Source organism: Panthera tigris, chromosome D3 (assembly GCF_018350195.1).
Source record: "Panthera tigris isolate Pti1 chromosome D3, P.tigris_Pti1_mat1.1, whole genome shotgun sequence".
Lineage (NCBI taxonomy): Eukaryota > Metazoa > Chordata > Mammalia > Carnivora > Felidae > Panthera > Panthera tigris.
Window position 1 is genome coordinate 18,669,555 of NC_056671.1, and position 24,670 is coordinate 18,694,224.

Below are 24,670 nucleotides of genomic sequence, written 5' to 3' on the forward strand. Positions count from 1 at the left end.
ACACCCAGGTGGACATAGGCACTTGGTGCCAGCATCCTGCCTGGCAGGAGAGACTTGAGAGTTGGCTCTTCTGCTTCTTCTTGTGGCAGTTGCTCGCTAAAGTAGTTCTAAACGCTTGGTAGCCTTGTTTCCAGGAACCGTTGATAGAGTTGTTTGTGGACTAGTCCCAGGCCAGTGCCATTGGCAGAAAGGTGCCTAGTTAATGGCTTTTGGATCGGCCTGATCTTCTACAAAGAATGTATGATTACACAGGGTCTGAGAAACCCTCCGTGGGAAGTTTATACGATTTTAAAAATGATGAGGCTTTGGGGAACAGCTACAGACACAAGTAGATTATCTTTTTAAAGGAGGGGGTGGTAGACACTGGAAACCTTTATTCTGTAAGTATTTTCACATACTCCAGGCAGAAACGAAAGCCTGTTGAAGAACTTGGGTTTTGCTTTAAAAGAGATCAAGTGCCATTCCTCACCCCATCACTTAGTAGCTGGGTGATCTCGGGCAGGTTTCTTTACCTCTCTGCGCCTTGGGCTTCTCCCCTGTCCACGGCACCCACGCCTCCAGGGTTCTGTGGGATTGAATGGCACGGTGCACGTGCAGTGCCGATCAGGTCCCTGGCGTGGGGTCCTCTCGGTGAGCGGTCAACTGTAGATGCTGCTGCTGATCGGTCTTCCTCCCCCTCTTCCTTCTACCGCAGGGCCATCCAGGAGAGCCTCCTCACCAGCACGGAAGGCCTGTGCCCTGGTGCTATGAGCGAGACAAGCCGTTTTGACAGCGACTTGCAGCTGGCCATGGAGCTCTCTGCCAAAGAGCTGGAGGAGCGGGAGCTCCGGCTTCGGGAGGAGGAGGCGGAGCTCCAGCAGGTCTTACAGCTGTCTCTGACTGACAAATAGACCTTTGTGCCCACGGCCGCGCCCAGCGGAGGTTCTGGGCTGCACGCGAGCTGCGCGCCAGTGCTGCGTCACCAGTGCCCCGGGGCTGAGGGCCTGCGCCTCGCAGCCTCGCACGTATGTGGCAGACAGCAGCTGCCCTTTCTTTACTCAGAGGTGCAAGACCAGGGGCTCCCGGGCCCACCCACGACCCTCCCCCTGGAAAGGGGCTGGGGACCGGCAGGCCCCATCTCCAGGCTAAGGGGAGGAGAGCATCGTCACTTTCCATTAGCTGTATTGGCTTGCAGGTCACGTTTTTACTACCAGCTTTAGACAAAAACCCCAATCCCCGCGAGTTTGTAGATTACTTTTTACCAAGGAGTGATAACAAAACAAGTTATTGCAGAGTCAGGGTGCTTTTATATATGAGAGCAGCAGCCTTTTTAGAGCGTGGTTTATGAGAATTTATGAGACGCTTCTTTACAGTTCACCAAAGAAATGGATAATCTGTGCCGATCTACTCTTTTGTTTTTACCTTTATACAGGGTTTCTAGGACACTATCACTGTTCCTCCTCCTTCTCCACCTTCGTCCATTCCTTCCACCCCCAGCTAAAGTTAAAGAGGAGACATGTACAGGACAGGTTTTAGATTAGGGCTATTTGCATCACATTAGGATATACAAATGACCACGGATGTTGCCTTAGCCTTAAAAATTACCAATAGTTTCAAACCACCTCACTCCACTTACTGAGGGGTCTGAGTTGAATTTATAAAGGCGGTTCCTTTGAGAGCAGGATCTTCCAGGCTAAATCCAAGGCAGCTAATCCTGGCCCTGAAGGAGCAGCTAGGAGAGCCTGAGGCTTGTTGTTGAATGGGGCAGGCTGGCCAACACAGCGGGACAGCCCAGAACCAAAACCAGGTGTGTTCCACACCCTCCCTCGTGAAAGATTTCCACGTCGAGGCCTAGGACGGCCCCCCCGCGGGCCTGGGCTCACTACAGAGGAAGGGGTAGACTTGCAGTTAGAAGAGTAGCTCTGTGTTCCAAAGGGAAAATGATGACTCCGCATCGCTTTTTAGAGTTCAAGTCAGCATCTTTCTGGATAAATATATTTTTTAACAGAATCTTTTTATTGTTTTTAAAAGATATAAAAACAACTCCTCCCATCAGTAGCAATACAAGGTTATACATTTTAACCAGATTTTTCTCAGGCCTCTTTTGGATACCTTTAGTAGTTAACGATTTTATCTGACCCTTCTGTAAATAACCATCGCACAACACAACGGAAGAAGCCAGGGGAACAGAGATGAGGGCACCATCCCTCTGGCCCGCCTCTTCGTCCCCACAGGCTGCACTGAAATGCCCTGGAAACAACAGCCCCCTTCGTTCTGCATCTATTTCCTATCTGTTGCGCTCCTTTAGGGATCGGAAGGGAGACATAGACTACTGCTAGAGTGAACGTCTGTATCCTACAGTGAGCGTTGCCAGTAAAACGTTCTTAGCCACAAAGAACCGTGCTTTTGATTCCACATAACCATCTGCCTTGTCTGTCACGGTCCGGCCAAGATTCTTTGTCTGCACACAAGGCCAGTGTACTGCAGTGTCACATTCGTTTCAAAGACCCAGCTTGGCACTCCCGTTCACCTAGCGTTTTCCCTGCGTGAAGACGCTTCTTGGGAATAGCTGCAGTTAGGCCACGTCGTTTACTCACTGCGGTGAATCATCAGTAATTTCCGTGTTTGCATTCCATTGTTGTGCTTCCTGAGGTCCTGGGCTCCCCAGGAAGTCAGTTAAAAAGGGACTGAGCGTGTGTCCACCGTTGCAGCGTGTTTCATTTACGTGTCCACTCTCGTAAAATGCAAATAAAGATTGCTTCCCAAGAGGGTGCTCGTACGATATCCTAGACCGCCTTGGCGTCTTTTTTTTCCTTTTCATACGGTTTCTCTGGTCGCTCCCACTTCCTGTTACGTACGTGACCGGAGCACGAGGATGCCTTGCGATACTCAAGAGTATGTGACAAAGGTGACCTGCCCCTCCCAGCCTTCCCACCCGGGTCGTACGGTCCACACACCGAGTGCTACTCATTTCAGAAGTAAACTAAAAAGCCAGCTGGTGCCGGGGCTGCCGCCAGACCCCGGTCCGCCTGCCGGAGATGGCCGGCCCTCGAGGAGCGCGGGGAGCCAGGCTGACATCAGATCACTCGTGTGACCGAATGAATCCGCTCTCCCCTCTGAAGCTGAAATGCTTCATGAGGCTGTCCTCACAAGTTGAGGTGAGGGTGGGGGCTTCCAGGTTTATCCTACACCTAATTATGTTGCGATTAAAACAAAAAAAGGGCAGTGACCGGCAAAAAATGTTTGGGTTCCAGAAACGAGGCCTTGGTGTTTCCCAGAAGATGTGAAGGAGCTGCTCTGCTTTTGGGGGTAAAATAACACTGAGCTGGGGGGGGAGGGGTTGTGGGGGTAGGGACACCATGAAGAAAACTTAGTCGTCAGTCATGAGAGGCAGTAGCTGGATTATTTAATTAAAAGACTAACGGTTTCTTTACCTTTAGGTTCATTAAAGCTTAGGGGGCCCGGCCGAGCAACTTCTGCACGTAAGACAGTGCTAGGAGCTAAGTACAACAAAGTGCTCGACACTCTGTGCCCGGAGCACGCGTAACGTGAGGGATCTGTTGAGGAAGCTAAGTGTGTACATGACACCAGGGGACAGGGACTTGCCAAACCACCACTTTCCTGCTGAACGTGGAAGACCTCAAAGACAAAGTGCATGACAGCAGCCCCACGGGACTATGTGCAGTGCCGTGAAGGGCTTCAGAATCCACACGAGGCCTGTGCCTGGAAATGTGTGGGTTTAAGATTGAGGTCCAGCTGGAAAAAATGTAATACACTCCTAAGTCTTCCAGAGTCCCTAAATCCCGAGCAGCGCTTGCAGATTTAGTAATCTCCATTTTAAAGGAAGTTGAGATGAGGGGCGCCTGGGTGGCTCAGTTAAGCGTCTGACTTCGGCTCAGGTCATCATCTCACGGTTCATGGGTTCGAGCTCTGCATCGGGCTCTGTGCTGACAGCTCAGAGCTGGAGACTGCTTTGAATTCTGTCTCCTCTCTCTCTCTCTCAAAAATAAACAAACGTTAAAATTTTTTTTTAAATAAAATTACTGTTTACTAAGAGATCATTTTTATGATTGGTATAAAGGAAGTGAACGTTGCTCATCTGGGTATACGGTAGGTATTCAGGGCACTGTTCAGTTTGGGAGGTCTGGGCTACCTCCCCACCCTGTATAACCAGAGATGAAGGTAAAATAATTCCATGTAAAGGACTAGTGGTCAGTCTCTCGTGCATGAATGTTTTGGGTAAAATTCGCTCTCCCCCAGAATTGAAATTTGTATCCTTACTCTGTAATAAGCCTCTTGCGATAAAGATTACCCTCTAACTTTAGCTTGCAGTCTCATACTGAACAGATGGTAATGTTGGAATGAAGGTGTAGGCTAGGTTTGGGTTTGTATGTGGAAGAACTATTGCAAGATTGTTTCAGAAAACCGGAACATGATCCTACTGTAACCTGCCTAGGGATCACTGAACAAACAAACAGCAGGTTACAAGGTTTATGGGCCTACCAAGTTCTTTTTTTGTTTGTTTAATTTTATTTATTTAGAGACAGAATGTGCAAGCAGGGAAGGGGTAGAAAGAGGGAGAGACAGAATCCCAAGCAGGCTCTGCGTCACCAGTGCAGTGCCCAATGTGGGGCTCAAACCCACGAACCGTGAGATCATGACTGGAGCCAAGATCAAGAGTCGGATGCTTAACCAACGGAGCCACCCAGGCACCCTGGGCCTACCAAGTTTTTACTGTTTCCCTTTAAAATCCAAAAAATTGTTACACATTTTTAGGCAGCATGTCAAAACGGCGCTCCAGATGAGGTGGGGGTGTGCACTTCTGGGACTTAACTGTCAATGCCAATCTCAAAATCCCACCTACTCCTCCCCACTGCAGTCAGTCAATAACCACGGTCTTTTATAGGACAGGCCAAAGGTGGTGACCCCTCCTTATTTATATTGGTTTCACAGCATTTGATCTTCACCACAATTACGAAAGATAAAGTGTGTACACATCACTTTACAGATGAAAAAACCAAGGCTCTAGGGAAGTTAAGCCTGTCTGTAATTAGAGCTGGGACAAGAATCCAGGTCTTCTGACCCCTAACCCAGCCTGAGAGATTACTTACGGCCCAGTCTTCTGAAAGAATACCTTGGCTTGGGGCAGCTGTCTTATTTTACACATAAACTTAAAATTCAACTTCACAGTGCTTCCCTGAGTAGATCGGATTCAAATGCACACCAGCATTTTAGACGCTTGGGAAATAATTACTAGGAGTAAAACGGCATGTTAAGGTTTACTTTAATTGACACTTTGCTCAACAGTGAACATTCAATGGCTCAATGTCAGGGTTACAAACAAAATCCTTAAGTCAAACAGTTACAGTATCCCACGTTAGTTATTTCACATTTAGTGCAGATTAAAAAAAAAATCAGTGCTGTGACTGAAGTACAAGGTAAGCATTTCAATTCAATAAAAAAATTAAACTTAGCACCCTTAAAATAAATACTGATAACCACTTTGTATCATTTCAATAGGAAAAAAAAATCCAGTCTAACAGTGCAAAATAGCAGCGTTTTCGAGGTTGAAATTAAATCTGTGCAAACACACACCCACCTGCCACTTTGCCTCCTACAATGAACACACGCTTCTGTTGGTTGAGAACCTCCTCACCCTGGGCTAAAAAGAGTTCCTGCTGAGTTTCTTTTAGGTTCCAAATCTGCAAAGCTGCCACAAGTTTTAGGCCACCACCTAGAAAGACTTAAGTGCAGCCCAAGGGAGATCAATGTGTTTCGGTGGGATGGAGCTCTTTTTCAGATAGACCAACCAGTAACGTTTCCAGTCTAACTCAGAACCTTCCAGCCGAAGGTGCGTGCGGTCACAGGCCTACGTGATGTGACCCTGACCTGAACGGGGGCATTTGAGTGCAGAGTCGATGCAGCATGAGGAGTGACGGCCTAAGTTCCCCACAGCTGACACTGCTCTGCAACCGGAGCATTCCAGGCCAACTCAGTGTGATTAAAAACATATGCGATTCTTAACCCCACTGTGACCAAACGGTTCTTCTAAGAAGGGAATGTCTACGTGTTAAGTCTACTTCTAATGAGTATTTTCAAACATTCAGTCCTTCCCAGTGTGGTTTTAACACTGCTCACGTAGTTACTGTCTTCTCATCTCTACAGGAAACCTGGAGCTTCAGGTCTTCCTTGTAACAAGTGTAAGTGCAGCCAGGTACAAAAAGAAACACTGAGAAGCAGACCCAATTATTTGCATTACAGTGTTAGGAAAAAATAACTGCCAGTTGTTTTTTCTAAATCATTTCACATTTGACAACAGTCCAGACTGAAGGTCATCTCCAAGCAGGAAGGTTCTGATTCCAACTTCTCCAATGACCCACGTGCAACACAATTTATTCTTTTCTCAAATGCTCGTGGAAGAACTGGTTTGCTCGGCTGTCACCGACGCCGAATGGGTTTATAGACACAAAATGCCAGCAGGATCACGGTCACCAGCAGGATGCTGAAAATGGTTCCCATCAACACTGCAAAAGGAAGACAGGTTACCTCCTAGCGGCAGCTCCAGCTTCTGTTGCTCATCCGTTCACGGACGATGATTTATCAAATGCCACTCAGTGCCAGGCACTACGCCGGGTGTGTGGGAGACAGACACAAACAGATTCTCTCTTGGGATGTTTCCACGTATGTGGGAGAGAAAACGTAAATAAGAGCATCTCACGTGGCTTGAAGGAATGCGATAGTGACGGGTAGAGGCTGGGTAACAGCAGGGAGGGAGGTGGAGAGAGGACCTGAGAAGGTGACACACAAATGGGAGACCACGATGAAGGAAGGAGCTGGCCGCCCAAAGACCTGCAGGGAGAGCACTGCGGCCCCGAGGGCCAGCAACGGAAAGCCCTGAGGGCCACACAAGGCCCAGAAAGCCAATGAATGGAATGAGGCAAGCATGGCTGAAGGGAAAGGAAGAAAGGCAGGAAATGAAGTGAGAGGAAGGCTGGAGCCAGTTCACGCAGGGCTTTGCAGACCATGAAGGCAACATGGGATTTAAGATGACTTTGAGGACCTTACGTAAAGAATGACATGATCTGGTTCAGTAGGGAAAACAGATCCCTCTGGCTGCTATACGGAGAACCATCTGATTATAGGGCACAAGAACAGAAGCAGAGAGCCCAACCACATTTTTAAGTTTAAAAAAATTTTAATGTTTATTTATTTTTAACAGAGACAGACAGAGCACGAGCAGGGGACGGGCAGACAGAGAGGGAGACACAGAATCCGAAGCAGGCTTCAGGCTCTGAGCTGCCAGCACAGAGCCCAACATGGGGCTCAAACTCACAAACCATGAGATCATGACCTGAAGCCAGATACTTAACCGACTAATAAATTAACGTTTATTTAGTTTTGAGAGAGACAGCATGAGTGGGGAAGGCGCAAAGAGAGAGGGGGACAGAAGTTCTGAAGCAGGCTCAGTGCTGACAGCAGAGAGCCCAATGTGGGGCTCGAAATCACAAACTGCGAGATCATGACCTGAGCTGAAGTTGACGCTTAACCGACTAAGCCACCCAGGTGCCCAACTACGTTAAAGTCATTCATAAAAACTGAGATGAAAAAAAAAGAGTGAAGCATGTCAATCTCTAGATGAGTCTTGACAAAGGCCTTCTGAGCCAAGAAGCAATGAACTAAGTTCACAAACCTATTATATTTTGGAGAGCAAATTTCACATCTAAAATCTCCAGGAGCTCCAGTGAGAAATAGGGCCTCCAACTCATCACTTCGGTTGAGCCCCGGTACAGTACTAGACATAAGAACCAGGGCTTTAAACTAACATAACCCAGGGCACCTGGGTGGCTCAGTCGGTTAAGTGGCTGACTCTTGATTTCGGCTCAGGTCACGATCTCACGGTTTGTCCTGTGTCGGGCTCCGTGCTGACGATGCAGAGTCTGCTTGGGATTCTCTCTCTCCCCCTCTCTCTGCCTCTCCATCATGCTCTTGCTCTCTCTCAAAAATAAATAAAGAAAAATTTAAAAAATAATTAACGTAACCAGCAACCCAGCGAAAAGAAAGGGCAATCCCATTTGTGTGACGACCTCAGAGCTCTTTGGAGAGTTCAAAATGTTACCCTCACCAAGCAAATGTACATTTGTTTTTAAATACGTGGGCCCATGCCAGGCTCCAGTTGGAGCCTAACCATGGCTGTTCTCCACTGTGGCTACTGAAAAAATAAGATTTGACCACAGTTTTATTTAAGTCCATAATGTGGGGGTATTTGTGATCCCTACAAAAATGCCCCAACACTGAACCCAGTTATTATTTAAAAGCTGACACTCTCTCTCCCTCTCCCTCTCTCTCTCTCTATATATATATAAGGGGGGGAAGGGGAAGAAAAGACACAGGTGACAAAGACAACCTACAACTTATACAAGCTAAAAGTCGTATCTCAAAAACAGGCCTCGTTACCTAAATACCTGCCCTTATTTTCAAAGTCTTGAATTCCATGAATTTGACTGAAACTGAACCTAGGTTGCCTTATTCTATTTGAACCATTTTCTTACATTTTACATTTTTGGAAGCGCTCTGGACAAAAAAAACCAACTCCCAAAGCAGGAACGCAGGTGACTGGAAGTGGAGAATGGAATCTCAAAACTGTTTTAAAATAATGAATTGTTAGCTACACAATATCCGTTTGGACAGCGATCCATTTGGGGCCTGACAAATTCTATTCTTCATCTTTTTACCTCTCTCACACTTTGCACATGGTATTAGCTGCCTGAACGGCAGGTGCAGGCAGAACCTAAGACTATTTAGGTCCTTCCTTATGGTTACTTCCCATTGGTCAGCTTCATTTCCTACATCTATCAAACGTGGCAAATAAAACCCACCCCACCAGGGTTCTTGAAACCTACCTATGGTAACCTATGAAAAGCACTCAGCAACAGTGTGGACATATAACATGCATATTATAATTGAAAGCCATTATTATGTCCTGAATAGGCAACATAGCACAGTGGTCAAGAATTCAGGGTTTGGGGTCAGACTGGGTTCCCAGACTGGGAATCCCAATGTAGATCATAGACAGGCTGTGTGATCTTAACGTAAGTTATACAATCTCTCTGTGTTTGTTCCCTCCTCTGAAAAGATGGGAGACAAAAATACCCACTGCACAGGACTGTTAGGGAAGTGTTTCTCAAACCATCTGTGGTAATGAACTAGATTTTATAACTTTTAGCCTGTCCCAGGTCATTACTATGTGCATGACTAATTAGCAGCTCCCTCTGCCTGCAAAGCATTACAGTCCAGGGACACCTGGGACTGGTCTCTACTTGCTTGCAACAATGTTGAAACAATGTCAAATTTTTAAATTTCTAAAGCTTAATTTCTGTAGTCCTCTCTTTGCAGATAAGTGGTTTGGGGACCCACTGGTCTGCAGACCACTCTATGAACAGTATTGTTCTACAGCATTGCTTCTCAACCAGGGGGATTTGGCCTCCAGTAGACATCTGGTAATGTCCAGAGATATTCTGATTATCCTCATTAGGAGCCAGGTGTGCAACTGGCATCTAGTGGGTAAAGGCTGGGGATGCCACTCAACGTCTTCTTTTTTTTAATGTTGTTTAATTTTTAATATTTTTAAGTTTATTTATTTTGAGACAGAGAGAGTGAACAAGATAGCAAGTGTGCAAGTGGGGGAGGGGCTGAGAGAGGGGGGTGGAAACAGAGGATCCCAGGCAGGTTCTGCACTGTCAGCACAGAGCCCTACGTGGGGCTCGAACTCGTGAACCATGAGATCATGACCTGAGCCAAAGTCAGATGTTTAACTGACTGAGCCACCCAGGCGCCCCTAATGGTGCTCAGGACAGTGGGCCTCGCCTCCCCCAAACCCCACCAAAAACCATCTGGTCCAAAGTATCAGTAGTACCCAGGTGGAGAAACTCTGTTCTAAAGGATTAAGCCACAGAGCACGTGGAACCCACTCAGGAGAGTGCTAGGTACACGGTAAGTGGTCATACATGTATTCAATATGAGTTCATGAGGAGTCAAGATAACCCAAAATGATTCTCTGTGGCATAGAGATACAGATGTATCAATGAGGTACAGTGGGAAAGGAAGGACTTTGACTTTGGCAGAAGTCGGCCAAGCTTTAAGCTTCAGGACCCCTTTCAAAGCCAGCCAGCCACATGTATGTATGTATGTGTGTGTGTATGTGTCTTTTAGGCTCCCAAAAGGTAGGTTTTCAAGCCCCACAAAACCGAGGTTCTAGTACAAGTTTCTCCTGCTCTCTGAAGGTAGTGTGCCTATGAAATCTTTAGTAAGCAGAAATGGTGGGAAAGGAAAAAGCAATTACCGTTAATTTACACGGAATCACGTCTGAGCTTCCCAGACCCCCAAACAACCTGTCTTAGGCTTTTCCGATACCTTAAGACACATTTCAAAGCTATAACGGCTTGATGCTAAGATGCTGAGTGTAGCTCCAGGGAAGGAGTTTGGTGGTGCCACTCTCGCTGCTCGGAGGTGTGCACTGCAGAAAACCTGCCCAACGCTATTTCCACTTTTTGCCTTTAATCCTCTTCGGGTTTCTTTAGGTTAGCGAAAACAGGTACTAATTTGGGTCTTTTCTTCAGAGTGAAGGGGCATAACGAAAACGCTCGAAAAGCAGAGGGGGGATACACTGTCTTCCAATACCACTATTCTAGCTGTGTAAACGTAGGCAATTAACTTCATCTCTTTGAATTTCACTTTGATCCGTAAAACAGGGCTGCACTCCTCCTTACCTTTCTCATTAAGTCACCCTTGTTGTCTAGCCTGGGCCCGCGCAGCCAGAGAAGTGGGGGCTCGACTCCCAGGTCATTCATGCAACCAGCACACAGGGAGAGCCCACTGGGTACCAGCCCCGACGCGGAGCTTCGGAAAAGAGCTGCACCTTCACACCCCGCCCCCGCCGCCCGCCAGCCCGCGGTCGCTCACCCAAGTTCTGCCCACGCAGCACGGCATACGGCCTGCTCCGCTCCGGCGGCTCCACGGGGCTCGGGGCCTCCGCCTGCCCCGCCAGGAGGCTGCCCAGGCCGAAGCACAGCCACCGCCACACACGAAGCAGCATCTTCCCAGGCTCGAAGCGGCAGAGAGCTCACTTCCGCCGAAAGCCTCGCCTCAGTCCCCGCCCGCGCGCCTCCTTCCGCCGCTGCTTCCGCCCAGCCGGCGCACGCCGTTACCAGGGTAACCATAAATCCGTGGCCCAGTGTAACCCTGTCGCTAGTGGTTCCTACGGGATTAGCGTTACGTCTTGGCGAGCGTTTCCGCCCGGGGCCAATTTTTAGCGGGATCACCGGTCCGTCTGGGGCAACGTCCACCTCGATCACCATTCCGCTGTGACCAACGTTCCCCTTTTTGTGAGCTCCACGCGGGTCTCTTTACGTAGGAGTCTGCTGCGTCCATTTTGGGTCTATCGAAGGTTTTTTGGTTTGTTTTGTTTTTTGTTCCTTCGTTTGTTTTAACGAATCTGTGCATTTTCTTTTTCGATCTTCGCCACAGGCCCAAGAAATAGACACTGTGTTGCCATCTGACAAATGCCACCTTCTCAAGAAGCCCTTACCTGGACATCCTTTTCCAAAATTGCAACTCTCCCACTCTCTCAACATACACTCTCCCTCCCCTTGTTCCCTCTCTCTCCCGCATCCCTCTTAACTCATCCCCATTTACATTAATGCGTTCAATGTACATTTTATTATTTTCTGAGTACCTGCTATCCCTCCTAGAATGTCAGGTCCCTGAAGGCAGAGATTTCATTCTTGCTCGCTGCTCTGTCCCAGAGCCTAGACTAGTAACATAGTACGTTCTGTGAATGCTTGCTGAATAAATGTGGAAACAGAGCTTAGTTAAGTGTTTGGCTTTGTAAGTGGCAGAGCTAGACTTTGACCCATATATAGTTCTGAATCTGGAGGCTTTACCACTGCAGGCACTGCCTGGCCTCATTTTTAAGGCTTGATTTGCAGTTTACCATTGTTTACATCACAATGCAAAGAGATGGAAAAGCATTCTGTCAACTCTCTGTAGTCCTATCATGTGAAAATTAATAAAGAGAAACCTTGTTAAAACGGACTTAGCGTGCTAGAAGGGGAAGCATCTAGCTTCTAGAAAGGGAGAGGCACGCCACTTAATGTCACTTATAGGAAGAACTGTCAGTTACAGACCCAACAGAAGAATCCTCCAGAGGAAAGAATCATCAATTCCAGGCCCCAGTAGGAAAAGATGTACATTGCATCTCCTACAATAAATTGACTACCCCATGCAACCCAGACAATGAGAAACTGTCATTGCCCTGAATTCTTGCTTTTCTCCAATGGACTTTCCTTCAAAATAACCCCTCCCAACTTTGTTCCTCTTGGCCATAACTTTCTCTCCTTTGTTTGTTGGACTTGTCTATAGCTTGCATAGCTTGCCATAGCTTGCATATCCTGAATTTCAATTCTCTTTTAATCCCAAATAAACTCATTTTTGCTGGTAAAATATCTGATTATTTTTTTTCTTAAGCTTAACAATCCAAACTCAGGAGATCCCAAAGGGGAGTGTCTTCATTTATTAAACAAAACAAAACAAAACAAACAATAGTAGGTGCCCCTCACTCGCCTGACCTCATAGCTTTCACGTTAGTTAAAAAGACAGATATAATGGGGCACCTGGGTGGCTCAGTCGGTTAAGCGTCTAACTTCAGCTCAGGTCACGATCTCGCGGTCCATGAGTTCCAGCCCCGCGTCCGGCTCTGGGCTGGTGGCTCAGAGCCTGGAGCCTGCTTCCAATTCTGTGTCTCCCTCTCTCTCTGCCCCTCCCCCGTTCATGCTCTGCCTCTCTCTGTCTCAAAAATAAATAAACACTAAAAAAAATTTTTTTAAAGGATATTCACCAATCACACGGAGGTTTATATAATTCAAAATTGTGACAGATACCATAAGAAGAAAAAGGAAATAATGACAATAATAATAACAACAATTTTGAGTTTAGGCATCAGCTAAGTGTATTGCCAGTAGACTGGTAGATTTCCTTTGTAGATATCTGCCCTGGGAACTGCTGGAATGTAGGGCATGCAACAAATCTCTGCCTGAAAGAAGGAAGGAAAAAGCTTCTCTTTAGCCAAGATCAGGGACCTAACTCATTTTCTGTAAGGTCAATCAGCCCATCCTAATATCCATGGGTTCCTGATGTCTTTAAAAGTAGAAAGAGGTAGTACGGCATAGTGACAAGACTTCCAGTTTCTGTCTTGCTGACCACTAGATTACCTCTGTGGATCTCAGTGTCTGAGATAACAGGGATGATATATAAGAGAGTTTGCTTCTGAGTTGCTAGAGGACTGAATGAGATAATACATGCAACTGACATCATACATTATAAGTGATTGAGATGTTGACTGTTACTATTCTCGAAAATACGTCTTGGAAAAGTGGGTTTAAAATGGACCCTGGGGCGCCTGGGTGGCTCATTTGGTGAAGTATCTGACTCTTGGTTTCAGCTCAGGTCATGATCTCACGGTTATATAGACACAGAGGTTGACAGCACAGAACCTGCTTCGGATTCTCTCTCTCTCCCTCTCTCTGTCCCTTTCCCACTCATACTTTCTCTCTCTCAAAATAAATAAATACACTTAAAAATTATTTAAAAAATTAAATGAACCCTGAAAGTCATTGTAGTCTAACAGTTTGTGGGTTATTGGATGCCTAGCTTCATCTTTCTTGGCTGCCTATCATTTAACCATTTCAATTTGAACTTACACTCCCTTCAAAAAAAGAATGAGAAAACCAAGAGAATAAGCAATTGTTTAATGAGAATATATTGTGTGTAATTACGCCCCAGGCACTTTGACCTTCTTTTTGTTCCTGCATCAGGATTTTTACTGTTCCCTTTGCCTGTACTGCTCTTCCCTGAGATATGTGCACGGCAGGCAACTGTCCACCATTGTCTTCCGCCCAGATATGCATTCCTCAGACTGCCCTTTCTGGAACCCCCAACACAGCCTCCACACTCACTCTTCTTCAAGCCCATCTTCTCTTCTGTATAGTTGTCATCACTGTCTTTTTTTTTTTTTTAATGTTTATTTATTTATTTTTGAAAGAGAGAGAGAGCGCACTATCAGGGGGAGGGGCAGTGAGAGAGGGAGACAGAATCTGAAACAGGCTCCAGGCTCTGAGCTGTTAGCACAGCGCCTGACACAGGGCTTGAACTCATGAACCACAAGATCAGCACCAGAGTTGAAGTCTGTCACTTAACCAACTGAGCTACCCAAATGCCCCAGTTGAATGTTGAGTAAGCAAAAAGGCGAGGGGAGGAAGAAAAACAATAAAAATATTGAAAATAGCCTGTTTTCTCCACTTAGTAACATTACATATATTTGTACAGTACTAAAACAGCAGACCATTTACAATTAAATGTAGTCATTTCTAATTCCAAATTCTCACACCCTTAACTTTCTGATGCTCGGCTCATTGTACTTTATACTCTGGTGATTTGTGAGCATCTTATTTCTCTAACGGGACTGCAAACTTCTTCCATCAGGGTTGTAGGACATTCAGTTAAATTTTAATTTCGTGTAAACAGTGAGTAACATTTAGTAAAAGTGCCACCCTGATATTGCATGGGATATCATATTAGTTGTTTACCTGCAACTCAAACGTAAGTGGGCCTCCTGTATTTTTATTTGCTAAATCTGACAACTCTACCTTCAGAGCACAATCTGAAACTCATTCATTTTTATACCTTTCCTTCCCAACTTCCTAACATGGTGTGCTTTGCACACAGTAGGTGCTCAGTAAATGCATGTGTAATGAATACTTGCGTGATCATAGACTGTAGTATTAATCTGTGATGTCCAAGTCCCTACGGTTTAGGTAATACATTTCCATTTATAGTTTTTTCCCCCATAGAAACATAAACAAAAGCAAAAATGGCAAAATTTTGGGACTTGCCAATAATCAATCAATCAGCTAATTAATTAGTATTGTGGTTAAAGATACATAATATTTATCATTTTTACCATTCATAAATGTACAATTCAGTGGCATTACATTAAATACATTAATAATGTTGTATAACCATCACCACTATTTATATCCAAAACTTGTTCATCATCCTCCACTAAAACTCTCTACCCATTAGACAATAACTCTCCCTTCTCCCCTCCCCAGTCACTGATAACCTCTATTCTGTTACCAGTAACAGAATAACCTGTACTGTTTTTAAATTCCAGGTAACCTCTACTTTCTGTTCCTATGAATTTAACTATACTGGGTACCTCATGTAAGTGGGATCATCTAATATTTGTCCTTCTGTGTCTGGCTTATTTCACTAAGCATAATGTTTTCAAGGTCCATTCATATGATCACATATTTCAAAATTTCATTCCTTTTTGTGGCTGAATAATATTGTCATATATATTTCTTTTTTTTTTAAGTTTTCTTTATTTAAGTAATCTCTACACCCAATATGGGACTCAGATTCATGACCCCAAGATCAAGAGTCACGTGCTGTTCTGACTGAGCCAGCCAGGTACCCCTCCATTATATATACCATTATATATATTTCCATCTATCTATCTGTCTATCTATCGATATCTTGTGTATCCATTCATTCATTGTTGGACACTTGGGTTGTTTACACCTTTTGGCTATTGTGAATAATTTTGTTATGAACATTATTATACAAATACATGTTTAAGTTCCTGCTTTCTATTCTTTTGGATATATATACCTAGGAATGCGATTGCTGGATCATATGATTAGTTCTACATTTAGCCTTTTGAGAAACTGCCAAACCGTTTTCCATAAGAGCTACATCGCTTTATATTCCCCTCACAAATGCAGGAGGGTTCCAATTTCTCCACATCATTGCCAACACTTGCTATTTTCTGGGTTTTTTTAAATTACATAAAAAATTATATCTACCCTAGTAGGTATAAAGTGGTATATTGTTGTGGTTTTGATTTGCATTGAGAGGCACCAGTTTGTCAAAAATTTACATTTATTTTGAAATTTATTTATTTTGAAATTCCAGTGTAATTAACATACAGTGTTGTATTAGTTTCAGTGTATAATATAACAATTCAACAATCCTATACATTACTCAGTGCTCATCACAGTAAGAGTACTCTTAATCCCCTTCACCTATTCACTCATCACCCCACCCACCTTTCCTCTGGTGCCCACCAGTTTGTTCCCTATATTTAAGAGTCTGGTGTTTTGCTTGTCTCTTTTTTTCTTTGTTCGTTTGTTTCGATTCACAAGTTCCACATATGAGTGAAATCATATGGTATTTGTCTTTCTCTGACTGGCTTATTTCATTTAGCATTATAATCTTTAGATCCATCCATGGTGTTGCAAATGGCAAGATTTCATTCTTTCTTATGGCTGAGTAATTTTCCATCATATGTATATATATAAATATATATATATTTATCTCCATCATATATATATGTGTATATATATAATTTTCCATCATATATATATGAATATGTACCACATCTTCTTTATCCATTCATCAACCAATGGACATTTGGGCTGCTTCTATAGCTTGGCTACTGTAAATAACACTGCAATAAACATAGGGGTGCATGTATCTAATTCAAAAAGATACATGCACCCCTATGTTCATTGCAGCATTATTTACAACAGCCAAGATAGGGAAGGTGCCAGTTTTAACTTAGGAAAGGAGTGTTTTGTGACGTGGTTTAGGAAGATACTTTGGTAGCCTTTTTGGTTATGAAAGGTAAAGCCCAGATGATGGTCTGGAATGGAGAACTGAAGACAAAAGAAGCTAAATTGCTTAAATAGTAAAATCATCTTAATTTCTCATTTTCACCCGACACCTGAAATATACATGGTGGAGGCCCTGAGATGAAAGCATGATACAGATGGGAGAATGGCTGGGTTGGGAGGAAGCCAACCCCAGTCTTCTGGCATCAGAAGGCTCACAAGATGGACGGTTGGTGCTATCTGGTATTTGGGTGTCTCTGGTTTCCTGTGATGGGCTCCAAAACCACCCTCTGCCCAAAACTTTAGTCCACCTGGGCTGCTATGACAAAATACTATACACTATGGAGTTTATAAACAACAAAAATTATTGCTCACGGTTCCGGAGGCTGGAAAAGTACAAGATCAAGGCAGTGTTGTTACTGAACCAAAATTTGGCTGCCCATCACTCGAAAGATCATCATTCATTGTTGCTCAAGAGATGAGTTTTGACTGGAAAGGAGTTTGAGGTTTATTCAGGAAGCCGGCAACCAGGTGAGAGGGTGGACTCCTGTCCAAAAGCCAACTTCTGCCTGGCCCAGGCATTTTTATTTTTTTAAGTAGGCTCCACACCCAGCGTGGAGCTCAACGCAGGACTTGAACTCACAACCCTGAGATCAAGACCTGGGCTGAGATTAACTGAGCTACCCAAGCACCCCATGGCCCACGCATTTTTAAAGGGGTTTAACCAGGACACCTGGGTGGCTCAGTCAGTTGAGCGTCTGACTCCTGATCTCTGCTCAGGTCATGATCTGGTGGTTTGTGGGTTCAAGCCCCGTGTTGGGCTCTGTGCTGACAGCGCAGAGCCTGCTTGAGATTCTCTCTCTCCCTCTCTCTCTGCTACCCTTCCCCCCAACTTGCTCTTTCTCTTTCTCTCTCAAAATAAATAACCTTTAAAAAGATTAAAAAGGGGGCTAGGGTAGTTAATAACCAAAGGGAGTGCAGGGGCCTGCAACATTTCTTCATCACATACAGACTCGATGCCAGCTACAAATGTTATTTCAGTGCTTGGGGTTTGAGCCAGGGGGTCTCATTCTTCTTTCATAATGTGCATGAGTATTCTGTTCTTTGTGCAAAGGAGGGCACAGGCTACAGGTAGACATTTGTGTGACCTAAACAAAAGAAAAATATTTTGCTAAAAAAAATTGCCAGGCTAATCAGACAGGCGAGGTGGCTTCAAACAGACTTGCTGGCCTCTGTGGCCTAGGCAAGTTCTGATACTTCACTCCTCAAGGCCAGTGGCCTGCAAATCTCAAAGCATGTAAATTGGTTCTGTTACAGATCAAAGGCCTTAGGTTAGCAAGTAAGGAGTGTGTTCACTTGAAGCAAGTTAACCCTTAAGACCCGCTGGAGTGCTGCTATAGCATCATGGTCATTATCGCATGAGACACGTTTTCCTGTTCACAGCTGGTGCCTTCTTACTTTGTCGTGGTAGAAGGGGCAAGGTAGCTTTATGGGATGTCTTCTATAATCCCATTTGTGAGGGCTCCACCTTCATGACCTAATCACCTCCCAAGCACCCACCTCCTGATACCATCACATTGGGGACTAGGATTTCAACATATGAATTTAGGGGTACACAAGCATTCAGGTCATAGCGGGGGGGCATTTGGGGAATAAGGGGCGGTTGAGTCCATGTTTGGGGTGACTCAGGCTAAAGATATGACTACAGCCTTAGGAGTGTTGAGGAAATCACGCGGGGTAACAGGAAAGCATACGGGAGAAGTTCTGAGCAAGAAGTGAACATCAGGAGACTCACTGGAGCTGTTGAAAAAGGCTCAGGACATCCCATGGTGTTGATAAAATGAATTCTGGTTTTGCCTGCCCAGCATCTATTCCCCTTCTTCCAGTTATAGCAGGTGCCCTGTGGGGAACCACCCATCCTACCAGGCTTATGGGGCAATACATCTCCTACATGGCCACACCGGTGAACACGTGACCCAGATGTGACCAGTCAGCATCATCCGTCCCTCTGGCTACAGTGATTGGTTCCCAATCCTGAGCGTGTGACTCTGAGCTAGCCCAATGGGAATTACAGCCAAGCCGGTTTTTGTGTTTTGTTTTGTTTTGTTTTGTTTCGCCTGAGTTACTAACCGCCACTTTGGGCATCTGTTGTTGGGATGATGAAGCCAACACGCAAGAAAAGAGAGATCTGAGATGATCGTGTGACATGGTGGAAGTATGATGACAACTGTGCCTCCAGCCGGGACTCCTGGGCTAGAGTTTGCAGTCACTGCAAAATTCATGTAGAGTCTTTCAGTCACTTAAGCCAATCAATTTCATTTTTTTTGCTTTAGCTTATTTGTTGAGTTGGGTGGCTGTGACTGTCACCCAAAAGGATCCTGACATGGTGGGCCCTGGAGAAGCCCGAGTTGAAGAAGTACTCCAGTTATCTTAGCAAAGGGAATGGCTGGCTGGACTGTTGACCTGTCGCATCGGCTGAAGCAGGACACAGCCGTCTGTGCTCCCATCTCCTCCCTCTGACATCGATAGTTCATCTCAGCGCACGTTGTCCTGAAACAGGAATCCCGATATGGCCTTCGTGTCCTTTTTGACTATTTTTCTTACTGGGGCATTGAAGATTACAGTTTGAAAAATGTTAAAACTCTAGCAGAAGTGGAGTGTCAGATGATGACAGGGGACTGGCGTCCAAAAAAGTTATGTATTTAAAATACAGCTGCAAAATGTACATTTGCAGCTACATTTGGAGCAGAAAAAAGCAAGGGCCTTCTTCGGTACAGCTTGCCCCTTTTGTTGTTAATGAAGGTTGCCTTTTTAAAAATTTCCTTCAACAGGATCATGTGTATGCTCTTGTGTCCTGAGACAGGGTGAAATTTACTTCTGCGAACAATCTCATTTTATGTATCTTTATTTTTTTAATGTTTATTTTATTTATATTTTGAGAGAGAGAGAGAGCGTGAGCAACCAGGGGAGGGGCAGAGAGAGAGAGGGAGGAAGAGAATCCCAACCGGGCTCTGCACTGTCAGCCCGAATGTCAGGCTCAAACTCACAAACCGTGAGATAATGACCTGAGCTGAAATCAAGAGTTGGACGCTTAACCGAGCCACCCAGGTGCCCTGCCAACAGCCTCATTTTAAAACCATCAACTCCAGCAGCTTTTGTCCTTTGTCAGTTTGAGTACAACCTACTTTGAGCACTTCTAAAGTTACATATTTTGTTTGTTTTTTTTTTTGTTTTTTTGTTTTTTTTGTTTTTTTTTTTAATTTATTTCTGGAACAGAGAGAGACAGAGCATGAACGGGGGAGGGGCAGAGAGAGAGGGAGACACAGAATCGGAAACAGGCTCCAGGCTCCGAGCCATCAGCCCAGAGCCCGACGCGGGGCTCGAACTCACGGACCGCGAGATCGTGACCTGGCTGAAGTCGGACGCTTAACCGACTGCGCCACCCAGGCGCCCCCATATTTTGTTTGTTTGATGACACCAAGTCATAATTGTATTTCAGAGACTTATGCTCCTGGCCAGGGAGTTTTCTGTGCAAATGAACCTTCTTTTTTTCCCGTAATTATTCTGCTTCAAAGTTGGTGTTAAGAGTCAGGAATTAACTCCAACAAGTAAACCATTTGAACTCTGTCACCAGACACTTATTTTCAACCAGCAGGAAGCAAATGTGAGTTCATCTGCCTCATTCTCTATGTTTGGCAGTTTGTGTGGAAAGGCTCTTGCCTAGGGAGAGGGCAGAGAGTGGGGGAAGGGTGTTTGAAGAAATTACCCTGATATTTACATTTGCTGGATGCTCAATATTTCCTCAGGGGCTGTGGCAAGTGCTTGTCTTTTCCTCAAGACCATAATGTATCGACTTTCCCCCTGAACTGGGGACTGAAGGATACACCTAACTCTAGATTAGAAGGAGTTAAAGGAGACATTTGCAATGCAACAGAATTGACAAACCATTGCATCACCCTTAGATTATGTGACTTGAAGCCACAGTTTTTTCTCTGTGCATTCTAGGGTCTGGAAAGCCACCACAACTCCATCATTTTCCTTACCATATGCTTCTGACTTTCCTTTTGGAAAGTCTGTTTATTTTCCTCTCTCTGTACCCTGAACTGCCCCAAGCCAAAAGTAGAATGGGGTGGTTACCAGCATAGAGTCTTGAGCCAAAACGCTTGGGGTCAAGTTTTCACTTCTTTCTAGCTATGTAACTTAACCTCTGTAGGCCTCGGGTTCCTCTTCTGTAAAATGGGTGTGATAGCAGATATTCTGCCTTGTAGGGTGGTTGTAAGGGCTAAATGAGGTGACACTCATGCACGGCAAGTGTTGATCAGAACTGAAACTCACCGCTGGGTTAGCTGTAGGCTTATCCTCCACCCAGACTGTTAGGTCTGTTACAGTAAGGATGTGAATTTGCATGTATGTATGTTAGTCTGTATAAATGGTGACAAAGACTAAAAATGCCATGTGTCTCATGTCTGCAGAGTTAGGCTTGGTGCAAGCCATGAAGGAGTCCGGTAATTTGGTAGAGTCAGTCCAAAGACCAAGAGGCCCTGCAGGGGTGCCTGGGTGGCTCAGTAGGTTAAGCCTCTGAGCCTTGATTTCATCTCAGGTCATGATCTCATGGTTAGTGGGATCGAGCCCTGCATCAGACCCATCCTGACAGTGCGGAAGCTGCTTGAGATTGTTTGTCTGTCTCTCTCTCCCTCTGCCCCTCCCCTACTTGTACTGTCTCTCAAAAATAAATAAATAAATAAATAAATAAATAAACATTTAAAAAAAGAAAAGGCTCTGTCTGTTTGAAAGGCCTGGACATCTAGAGGGAGGGAGGGTCAGGATTAGAAGTGCAGTCATGGAGACCAGCCTGTTCTCTCTCCCTTACTCAGTCCTTCAGCTCAGGCCCCAAAGTATCTTTCTCCACTAGGGGGCGTCGACATCTGACTCAGGCTTTGAGCCCCAGTTTGGCTTCTCTGGCCTCAGACACGCATCCAGATGCTGGGGGTTAAGGACAGGGAAGATGGGCTAGTGAGGAGCTTTCTGTTGGAATTTACTAGTGAGAGAGACTGCCAGGTCACGCATTTCTATTTTGTATTCTTTCTATCCCAGTATCAAGACAATGATTAACTTGAAATCTTTCTTTTAGCAGATGTTTTTGAGCACTAGTATAAATCTGGAACTAGGTTGCCCATAATTCATTATCTTCTTTTTTCTGTTTTATTATAATGTATAATTGATATATATCCAGTGCAAACAATTGATCAAAATACAATGTTATATTAGTTTCAGGTGCACAACATATTGATTGGATCATTCTATACATTACTCTGTTGACCATGACGAGTGTAGTCACCGTACAATGTTATTAAAATATTATTGACCGGAGGTGCCTGAGTGGCTCAGTCGGTTAAGCGTCCAACTCTTGATTTCAGCTCAGATCCTGATCTCACGATTTGGGAGTTTGAGCCCCACACATGCTTGTGTCATTACAGATTGGATCGTCCACAGATATGATTCGAGCAGCGAGGATACAGAACCCGCAGGGAGGGAACAGCCCTCAGGTGCATCAGGAAACGGTTCCCGGGAGCAGTCAGGTTATACCTGCAGCTTTGGAGACTGAGGAAGGGGGGGGTGTGAAATCAGAGAGAAAAGGAAATGTGTGTTCTTCTCGTATTTTAATGATGTAGGAATAAGAGCTGTCGTGTCTGTTGGCTTAGGGTGTACTGTTTTGAATCATCTTTTCTTGCTTTGTTATTTAAAGTTTCTCTTTCCCCCAAGACCGGCTCTTTTCCGCTCTGCCTCTGCCAAGCATCAAAGCCTCGGCGATGTTAGGCTCGCACGTCTTGGGAATCGAGCAGGGGCAGTTACTGGGTCGGGTTTGGTGCGACCTGTGACAGAGGCGGTCCGATGAGGCACTCTGTCACGCACACTTGAACTGGAGACAAAGTGCTTCCGTGTGAGCCGGGCGCTGGGGACCCGGGGACCCTCTCCCTCTGCACCTTCAGGTCACGGAGCAGCACCTCCATGGGCCACCCGCAGCTTTGCCCGTGGGTGAAAGGGCGCTCCCGGGGTGGGCATCACAGAGAATGTTCCCTCTCGGCCTCCTTCCTGCGCGTGCTCCCGGGACCTTCTGCAGAAGCGAGGTGAGAGGTGCTCCCTGGAGCACATTTCTCTCCTCCTCTCCTCATCCAAATCCTGGGTCCCTGGGCCAGAATAAATCCCGTACTTGCCTCCCTGTGAGAGAGACCTCTGTGCGGCTGTCCCGAGGCCCTCCCTCGTTGGCAGGAGTTCTAGAGGCCTGTGTGAAGGCTTCCGGGCCGGCCGCACACACTGGCTCTCACAGCCCCGCTGAGCTGTCTCCTAGGACTGAACAGGCCCAGGACAGAGGCTCTTGGCAGTGGGGCTGGGGTTCCTGCCCCTGTCACATCCCACTGCTCCAGCCACACAGCAATGGGCCTGCTCCCCACACCACGCTTATAGCCCACACTGTGATCTTTCTTGTGCCTGCCCGGGCCCTCCCAGTGCTCCTACTCCTCCCAGTGCTCAGGGCAAAGGCTGGCAGGCACAGGTGTTTCTGTGGCTACACCCGTGGGTGTTTTCCCTTTGCTTCGCCTATAGACTGGGCCACTTTGGATGAATTACATTACCTCTAATGTCATGGTCACCCTCCCTAAGGGGCTCGGGGACCCATGTGGAGGACAAGGTTGTGTGAACGTCCAGTGTCTCCCAAGTACCTAAGGTCGGAGCAGGCACAGGTCACATGATATGGGGAATTGGTGGTCACTCTCCACGGGCCCAGCACAACCATGAAGGTGCCCCTGGATTTGGCTGGATCGATTAGTTGATGGATTGACTGGTTAGGGAAGGTCGCAGTATACCCATGGTTGTGGTTCCACTGTCCCCATATTGGAGAAAACTACTAAGGTGGAGGCTGACCAGGAGACGGGAAATGGACAGCAATCAGGAGGCAGGAAGGAGGCCAGGTGGTCACCGGGGGAGGGAAATTGGGAGGCGGGCAGTGTCTTGCACACAAAGTGCTGGGGACAGTGACTGCCACTCGGAGGGATGGGGTGGCTCAGGCGCTGCTTCCTGGTCCCAGGTATGGAATCTGAGGGCTGGGAAGGACCTAGAGACCCTGGACCTGCTCCTCATCACATTGGAGAAAGGATCGGATCAGGGCTCCAGGGGGACTGCAGCCCTGAGGACAGAATTGCCATCTGGGGTTGGGGCAAATCCCGGGGGCAGCGGCCTGAGTTCTCACCTCACCCTGACCTCACCCTCCCTTCCCCAAGGCCACCCCATCACTGTCGCTGCCCTTGTATGCGCAGAAGTCTGCTTTACAGATCCTGAGGACTAGGATGCAGACACCAGCCATCTGCATATCATTTACTTCCCACTTCCGGCTCTTTTCTATTTATTTCCTGCCCATAAATCTCTTGTGTGACTCTTCCCTGCTCTCTCTTTGGACGATTCTCATCCTGAAGGACCTGGTCCCGTCCAGGCACAGGAGGTCCTCACATCTCCAGTGTCTATACAATCTCCCCGCCACCCCCTCACCCACTTTCTCAGCAGCACCCTGGCTCCAGACCTGAGCTCTGCATGACCGAATCCTGCTGAGCAGCCTTGAGTGGTGGGCCAAGAGCAGGGCTGGAATGAGGAGGGCTGAGCCCACACCGCTGGAGGTCCCCCCTGGAAGCCTGGGTCTGCCCTGGCAGACCCCCTCTTGGTGCTCTCCTGCCCCAGAGAGGGGGTGGGGGCCTCTGGAATCACATGACTGTCTTCTGCCTTACAGCTACCAAGGTCACACAATTTTAAAAAAATAATTATTCCATCAGGAATCTGGTTCCAGAAATCCTCCTGTCCTGGACTCAAGAGAATGAATCAAGAAAGAAGGGGCATGGTGTGGAACAGGAGGAGGAAATGGAGTGGAGAGAGGCAGGAGGAAGGGCAGAAGGCAAGCAAGTGCCCTTCAGGGAACC

General features: G+C 46.2%; 2 protein-coding genes across 2 annotated transcripts in view; one reads left to right on the plus strand and one right to left on the minus strand.

Annotated features, from left to right (window-relative positions):
• ANKRD13A (ankyrin repeat domain 13A) overlaps positions 1–2,763 on the plus strand; it is a 32,987-nt gene extending 30,224 nt beyond the window's left edge. The window contains exon 15 of the mRNA XM_007092348.2: positions 695–2,763. Within this exon, the coding sequence (XP_007092410.2) occupies positions 695–890 (196 nt within the window). The 3' untranslated portion in view covers positions 891–2,763. The remainder of the gene's footprint in view (positions 1–694) is intronic.
• A 2,483-nt stretch (positions 2,764–5,246) lies between these two features.
• CD3H12orf76 (chromosome D3 C12orf76 homolog) lies at positions 5,247–11,141 on the minus strand. Its single transcript, XM_042961590.1, has 2 exons — positions 10,939–11,141; positions 5,247–6,503 (listed from the first exon to the last, which is right to left on the minus strand). Exons 1-2 carry the CDS (start codon positions 11,069–11,071, stop codon positions 6,418–6,420), a joined length of 219 nt encoding a protein of 72 aa, XP_042817524.1. The 5' UTR covers positions 11,072–11,141; the 3' UTR covers positions 5,247–6,417.
• Positions 11,142–24,670: the final 13,529 nt, after the last annotated feature.

Excerpts from the sequence above, each read along its gene's own strand:
- CD3H12orf76 (XM_042961590.1), bottom strand. The coding sequence starts at position 11,071 with ATGCTGCTTCGTGTGTGGCGGTGGCTGTGCTTCGGCCTGGGCAGCCTC. Across the intron at positions 6,504-10,938 it reads GCTGCGTGGGCAGAACTTGG|TGTTGATGGGAACCATTTTC; the intron begins GTGAGCGACCGC and ends TTCCTTTTGCAG.